This window comes from Oreochromis aureus, linkage group 22 (genome assembly GCF_013358895.1).
Source record: "Oreochromis aureus strain Israel breed Guangdong linkage group 22, ZZ_aureus, whole genome shotgun sequence".
NCBI lineage: Eukaryota > Metazoa > Chordata > Actinopteri > Cichliformes > Cichlidae > Oreochromis > Oreochromis aureus.
In genome coordinates, this window is record NC_052962.1 from 37,394,184 (window position 1) to 37,402,501 (window position 8,318).

The following is an 8,318-nucleotide window of genomic DNA, read 5'->3' on the forward strand; positions in this document are numbered from 1 at the left end:
TCAAACATAAATTCAATTTCAAATTAGACTAATTCAAATTCAGTTTTCAAAAGCTTTTATTCAAGTTACAATTCAGATTCAATCCGAGCAATTCAAATTCAAATTTAACTTTTTCAAGTTCAGTTTCTGATGGCACAGATTTCTGCCCATAAGGTTTCCCCAATCTTATAAACAGTACATTTGCATAATGACTGAAACCAGCCCACTGAAGGAACAATGAGCTGGGAGGTCAGTTCCTTAATCTTAATTATGCAAATTCTCATGACCATTGATCAACAACCACTGACCAAAACCCACTGATCAAAGAACACTGATCAATGGCCATGAGTACCATTCACAGAGAGTTGGGGAATGGCTGCAATCACAGCGTTGTAAGATGGTGACAGATGTACCCTTAGGCCCCCTCCTCGATTCAGAGATGGTCTTTCCCTCTTCACGTAAATGGCCTCCTTGACTCCGCGCTCAAACCAGCGTTCCTCCCTGTCCAGGATGTGCACATCCTCATCATTGAAAGAGTGTCCACTGGCCTGTAGGTGTAAATAGACTGCAGAGTCCTGGCCTGATGAGGTGGCTCTTCTGTGTTGTGCCATCCGCTTCGCTAGAGGTTGTTTGGTTTCCCCGATGTATAAATCCTGGCAATCCTCCTGGCACTTAACAGCGTACACTATGTTACTCTGTTTGTGTTGGGGGACCCGATCCTTGGGGTGGACCAATTTTGGCGCAGCGTGTTTTGGGGTTTAGACTTTCTTAGGCAAGGAAATAGGATATTTTTCAATGGTCAAGTCACCTTGTTTCACCTCAACAGAGGATGCTTTCCTGTAATTAAATACTAAACTGAATGCAGAGAGACCCACAAACAAGCAGAAATTAAATTTGGACTCAGTAAAGGCCTAGTAGCATCCCAAAGGAGGAAAAGGCATTTGCTGATCTCCATGGGTTCTAGACTTTTGGCAATCATAGTCTACAAACGATTTATTTCCAAGTATTGTATTTGCAATTATCTTTTATATGTCCAATTAATTGTGTGCCTCTGAAAATGGAGAACCATGTTTAAATATGGCTGTGATTCCTAAACAGCTGATACAAAACTAAACTCCAAAAACTCCTCATGCCCTTAAAGGATAAGGAGTTTTGTGGGCCTTAAAGGTCTGCACTTCAGTCACATCCTAATTGTTTGAGTCAGAATCAAGTGTGTTGGTGTACAGAGTAAAATTGTAAAAATTTGTCATCATCCAAAAACCTATGGATCTAACTGTATTTAAACTAATATTTGTATGATGTTATTTGAAGAAGTCATATCAGCTGAGTCATTGCTGCTGTGCAAACAGTGAATTATTTTGTTGAGTTTGTTTGTTTCAGAGTCAGAGAGCCGTGTCTCCCTACAGTCAGAGGTTTTTGTACGGTGCCTCAATGACTTTGTATCACTGTGGTGGACTTTTGGTGGAGGAACCAGACTGAATGTTGGAAGTAAGTTTATTCTGGTTTACTATCAAATATTATTTTTTACTGCAGATCATTTAACAACTTATTTTCTGATTTTTGACTGAGAGAAAAGCTCGAAAATTTACAAGAAGGTTGATGCTCTTATTTCATGGAGGGTAATTCAGATCTGCTCTATGAAAATGTTATGTATACATTTCAGTCAAATGAAAACTGGAAACAGATATATATAAATATGATCTCTGATGTCTTTAGTCTGTCAAGTGTTGTTTGAAACTACTTTGGGTTTATGTGAACTTTAAAAATTGTTTTAGATATACATGAAGAGGATTTTGTGTCACTGAATTAATTAATTTATTCTATTTTTTTTGTTTCCAGTCAATATTAATGTAAGTCATGTACAATATTGATGAATTTAAACTTGTTTTGTAAATGTTGCCACATCTGCTTCTTTTATTTCCAGTGTAGTTTGAACATATTTCAGGTCAAACTGTGTGATGATTCTCTCTGTGCTGATATGCATGAGAGCTTTCTTAAAGGGAAGTGAAACAATGTGTGAGTTAATGACTGGTGGAGCAGAAAAAACACCTGACAGAAACTTCTTAACGGAGAAAATCAGCTCTTACAGTAAAGGTGTCCAACTGTCTGTGGTTTGATTGACAGCTGTGTGCTCCCTGTGCTCTAAGCTGATTGGTGTCTCTAGGTGATACCCGTCCCGTCCTGACAGTGTTGCCCCCTCCAGTGAGGAGCTACAGCAGGGGACTGCAACAATCACATGTCTGGCCAACAAGGGCTTCCCCTCAGACTGGAGTCTGTCCTGGAAGGTGGATGGCAGTGGCAGCATCAGCTGGGAGGAGAGCAGGAGCCCGTGGTGCTGCAGAATGACGGCCTCTACAGCTGGAGCAGCACCCTGAGGCTCCCTGCAGACCGCTGGATGAAGGTGGGCTCTGTGACCTGTGAGGCTACCCAGGGCTGCCAGGCTATGGTCTCAGAGCCACTGAGGAGAGCCCAGTGTTCCCAGTCCTGACCTGACTCAACCTGATACTGGTTTAATGCTCTCATTCTCAACTCTGTAACTGTCTCTCCATCTTTCTTTTTAAAGAACAAATAAAGACTAAAACTGTTATTTTCTTTCTCATAATGACAACATTCATGTTTTAGGTAATAAAGATGTTTTGCAAAGTGAATTTTGGTTGAATCAGACATTTTATTATTTTCAAAATCTACAAACCTGCACTTGATGAATATATTTTTAATTTTCATTTAGAAGAATTTAGACCAACTCTGCACTCCAACATGATGTCTTTATTTTACACTGGTAAAATAAAACACAGGCTGAAAGAACCATTAAGGAGATCTGCATTTTGGCAAAAGCTGAAAAAGGAGTTTTAAAATTGTACAGGTTATTTTTATGTTTGTTCAAAGTTACATGAATGTGTGGTAGGTTGTTGGTGGAGTTGCTCACCTGTACCAGACAGACTGGTTCATGAAGCAATGCTGGGACCTGGTTGCCATGGAAACAGTCTCACCAGACTTCAAAGCAAGTCTAAAGAAGAAAGAGTCTTTAGTGTCTCTTATGAGCTGTTTGTTCTGAGGAGAACTCACAGACAGGAGAGTCAACGAATACAAGGAGTGATTAGAAAGAATCTGAAGTACAAAGTTTTAATTTCATTGACGAACAAGGAGAAGATTAAATGAATGATGATATGAACAAATAATCGAATAACGAAACACCTTCAGTTCAATAACAGCTTTTTCACTCATGTTCATGTTTGATGATATGTTTACAGTAAAATATTAAATTCACAGGTGTGTTGTTTTTATTTTGACCCTCACTGATCAGGAACATTTTCAGACTTTTGTATTCAGATTATTTTATCTTGATATAGATTCAGTGGATTTGTTACAGTTCTAAGGTCAAAGGTCATGAAGAAGACTTATCCTGGTATCTGTTAATGGCCCACGTTTGTTCTTTAGTTAAATATATATTTGAAAGTTTAACACAACATGTATGTGATAGCAGTAGGACACAAATTTGTGATGAATCACTTTATTTTGTGTGTGTGTGTGTGTGTGTGTGTGTGTGTGTGTGTGTGTGTGTTTGTGTGTGTGTGTGTGTATGTGTGTTTGTGTGTCCTCAGTGAACTGTATCAGTCTCTGCAGTATCTTCCAGCTGCAGCAGTCACTTCAGTTTCTGTTCAGTCTGACTGAGGGAGGTTTTTGTTCGACTGTTTTTCACTGTGTGAACACCCGCTGACTGTTAACATCGTGTCTGCTCTGACAGTAATAAACTGCTGCATCTTCAGCCTGGACTCCACTGATGGTCAGAGTGAAGTCAGAGTTTGATCCACTGCCTGTAAAACGAGCTGGAATCCCTGAATATGGAGTGCTAGCAGCATAAATGAGCAGTTTAGGAGTTTTTCCATCTTTCTGTTGGTACCAGGCTAAAAGATGGTAGTTGTTATAAACATGAACATTCTGACTGGTCCTACACTTGATGCTGACAGATCCTCCCACAGCAGAGCTCACTGCTCCAGGCTGAGTCACTGTGATCTGTCCTCTGGACTCTGAGGATACAGAGACAAAAACATAAAGCAGCTTCATGGTTTTGTGGGCTTCATTTCAGAGGGACAGATGTTGATAGAGGAGAGGAGTTTGATTCTCTGGACTTTACCTGTGAAGCAGCAGCAGAGGAGAGTCCAGATTCAGTGTTATTTAGAGGTCTTAGCCTTTCTGGTTTCTCTCTCTCTGTTCCATATTTGCTCTGTCTCCCCTGTATCCCCCTTGTCAAGTGCCCGTCTGTGTTATGTTTCCTGTTTTACTTTGACAGTCTGTGTCCTAGGTTCAGTGTAGTGAGTTTTGCTTCCCCGTGTCTCGTTATTTCAGATTTCTCCCAGCAGTCTCTCCTTCTGTGTCTCATTCCCTCTTTATCCCTCTGTGTATTTAAGCCATGTGTCTCCTTCTGTTTGTTGCTGGTTTGTCTGCGTTTAATCTGCTGTTTCTCATCTTGTGTCTCATCTCATGTTTTTGTCTCTGAACTCGTTCCCAGTGTTCAGGTTTTTGTAACGTTTAATACTTTCCTCATGTTCTTTTGTTGGTTTATCCCAGTTTAGGTTTTGACTAAGTCCCACCGTGTTCTCCTTTTGTTTGCATTTTGTTTTTTTCATTAAATAAACTCACTCACGTCAGTGCCTGCACTTGAGTCCATTCTCTTTTCTCTCCACACGGTTGCCTCGCTAACTGTGACAGAATCATTCATTCATCATAGTATTGAGCAGAGACAGGGAGCTCTTGACCACCTGATGACTGACAGCCACCTCACCCCTCTCTTCTGGCTTCCACCCCCAACAAACAGCCTGTGTTTCTGATGGTAGCTTTGAGTGTTTTGTGTGAAATCCGGAGTCAAAACCTTCATTAGTGAGTGTGAGTAAATGTGTGTGTCTGGTGTTATGAGTGCTGGCTGAGGTCTTTATAGATATTTGTAAATATCTTGATGCATGCTCAACCATCCAGGTGAGGAAATCGCCCAAAATTCTGGTCGTAGTGTTTTCAGTGAGAGAAAGTTTCATCACTTGGACGAGTAAAGAAACCTTTCTCCAACTAAAAATGGCACATCCAATAGAACAGAATAATTTTGGAAATTTTGGCATAGTTATAAATAGTTTTGTAAATTAGATAGCCCTATGTTTAACTGTATATGTTGACCACTGCAGCAGCCTTGTAGGAGTGATCCTTTACTGTTGAAACCTGTGTTCCCTTGTTTTTGCAGTAGGAGTTTAGGGAAACAAATTGACTTTTTTTTTACTTTTAGTTTAGCAGAGAAGATTAGGGACCTTTAGAGATCTTTTGTTTGTTATTTTGGCACAGCTCACTGCCAAAGTCAATAAACGGCTGCATTGCATTTACACTTGCTCAGAGATTTTGCCCTTTCTTGGGTGGAGTTGGAGTGGGGAGACACATTCTTGTTACACCGAGGATGTAACACACTTTTGCATAATTTAGTGAGCACTAACAAACAACAAATGATTATTGAGGAGGTACAATTGTTCAGCATTTCACTGCACCTTACTGAGTGCTTGGATTTGAGTCTTTCATACTGTTCTGTCCATAGAGATCTATAGATCTGTGTCCATAACAGAGAGTACAAATATGTGTATTTTGATTGCCTTTCTTACAATCCAATTTATATAAAGTCGGGAGAAGGTTCTAAGAAAATTTTGACAGGTGGAATTTGTTTTGGTCAGCTCAGATCATGCCAACAATTTTATTAATCCCTGAGGAAAGTATGTAACTTTAATAAATACATGTTATAAAAATTTTAGGGAGGTCAAAGTCATGAAGATTACATGTTATATATCACATGTTCTCTCATTTTCTCTTTAGTAAATGGCCTGCATTTGTATAGCGCTTTTCTAGTCCATAGGACCCCAAAGCGCTTTACACTACAGTCAGTCATTCACCCATTCACGCACACATTCACACACTGGCGATAGCAAGCTACATTGTAGCCACAGCTGCCCTGGGGCGCACTGACAGAGGCGAGGCTGCCGGACACAGGCGCCACCGGGCCCTCTGACCACCACCAGTAGGCAAACATGGGGTTAGTATCTTGCCCAAGGATATTTGGCATGCAGCCAGGATGCAGCCTGGGATCGAACCACCGACCTTCTGATTAGTGGCTGACCTGCTCTGCCACCTGAGCTACAGCCACCCCATTAAAAGAGATAAAAATACAATCTTAAAATGCTGTGAAGCTGCAATGAGAAAAGCAACCGTTTTAAAATTTTCAACAAAGTTTGAATAAAGTTAACAGTGTGTGTGTGTGTGTGTGTGTGTGTGTGTGTGTGCGTGCGTGCGTGTGTCCCCTCAGTGAACTGTATCAGTCTCTGCAGTATCTTCCAGCTGCAGCAGTCACTTCAGTTTCTGTTCAGTCTGACTGAGGGAGGTTTTTGTACGACTGTTTTTCACTGTGTGAACACCCGCTGACTGTTAACATCGTGTCTGCTCTGACAGTAATAAACTGCTGCATCTTCAGCCTGGACTCCACTGATGGTCAGAGTGAAGTCAGAGTTTGATCCACTGCCTGTAAAACGAGCTGGAATCCCTGAATATGGAGTGCTAGCAGCATAAATGAGCAGTTTAGGAGTTTTTCCATCTTTCTGTTGGTACCAGGCTAAAAGATGGTAGTTGTTATAAACATGAACATTCTGACTGGTCCTACACTTGATGCTCACAGTTCCTCCCACAGCAGAGCTCACTGCTCCAGGCTGAGTCACTATGATCTGTCCTCTGGACTCTGAGGATACAGAGACAAAAACATAAAGCAGCTTCATGGTTTTGTGGGCTTCATTTCAGAGGGACAGATGTTGATAGAGGAGAGGAGTTTGATTCTCTGGACTTTACCTGTGAAGCAGCAGCAGAGGAGAGTCCAGATGAGGACGCAGATCAAAGTCATGTTTTTGATGAGGAGGATTTCTGTGGCTTCTGTTGTGATGAAGGACAGCTGTCTGTCATCCAGTGTTCAACTCTCAGGACTATAAACTCTCCCAGAGCACTGGAGCATGGTGCTGCTGATGCAAAGTGGCTCTCTATGGAAATGATCCGACTCTAACATGACAACATGAGAAATCATCAGAATGGAAATTCAAAGTTGTCATTTCAATCTGCCCGCATCTTTTGGGAAATTGTAAAATGGTATAATTTATTAGGGCCCGAGCACTGAGAGTGTGAAGGCCCTATTGTATCTGCTCTGTTTCTTATTATTATTATTATTATTATTATTAGGGCCCGAGCACCGAGAGTGCGAAGGCCCTATTGTATCTGCTCCGTTTCTTCTTCTTCTTATTATTATTCAGGCAAAACAAGGGCCTTTTTGAGGGCTTTAACATGCTCAAAAACTCATGAAAATTTGCACACATGTCAGGTCTGATGAAAAATTTTGTATTTTAATGGTTTTACATATGAGTATTGGGAAATGGCTCTAGAGCGCCACCTAGGCCTTGTTAAATGCAGCCCTACGAACACATCGTTTGAGCTACATGTATGAAATTTGGCACACATGTGTATCATGCCAAGACGAACAAAAAAGTCTGTGCGCCCATTGACGCAAACCCAACAGGAAGTCCGCCATTTGGACTTGAAAGTGACATTTTGGCTCGAATTTTGCCATTTCCATGCCTCGAACTTTTTCGAACTCCTCCTTGGGATTTGGTCGTATAAGCTTCATCTTTGGTCAGGTTCAACTACACACCTGGGCCATGTTAAATTGCGGAGCTTTTGAGTTTTCACAATACGGTGAGACCGTGGCGCCACAGCGAATTTCGATGACTCGCCATGAAAATCTTATTGTCTCTCATTCTGTCATACATGGTCCGACCTGGACCAAAGAGCACACATATGATAAGGCTCCACCCCTGAACATATTTCAACTGCCATATTTGACACCAGGGAAAGCGCCACCTAGTGGCAACAGGAAATGTCATGTTTTACACTTTGGTGTACAGTATTGTGATCGATTACATCTGAAGCCTCAAATTTCTTCAGGAAAGCCTTAAGGAGTTGGTCTTGGGTTACAGTGAAAACTGTGACTTTTCGTCAGAGGGTGTGACCCCTGCAGCATGGCAACAAATTAGTATAACTCAATGAAATCTAGTCTGATCAGTACCAGACTTTACAGGCATGATGTCAGACCCGCCCTGAACAGATTGATGTGCCCATTGTCAGGAATAGGTAGAGCGCCACCTAGTGGCAACAGGAAATGCCATTGCTTTCATTTTGTTATACTGATTTTCACAGGTTCATCGTGGCCACCTCAAAAGAGGTGAATATCACCATCAGTCCCTCATGATGCTTCAGTGAGAAAATTGTGACCTTAAACT

The 8,318-nt window shown here is 41.3% G+C and overlaps 1 pseudogene and 1 gene segment (V, D, J or C); one reads left to right on the plus strand and one right to left on the minus strand.

The window, feature by feature from the left end:
• Nucleotides 1–1,056: 1,056 nt before the first annotated feature.
• On the plus strand, nucleotides 1,057–2,624 carry LOC120435586 (annotated as a pseudogene).
• A 3,780-nt stretch (nucleotides 2,625–6,404) lies between these two features.
• Nucleotides 6,405–6,895, minus strand: LOC120435587. The segment is given in 2 exon segments: nucleotides 6,405–6,736; nucleotides 6,844–6,895. Coding segments are annotated over 2 exon segments (384 nt in total).
• Nucleotides 6,896–8,318: the final 1,423 nt, after the last annotated feature.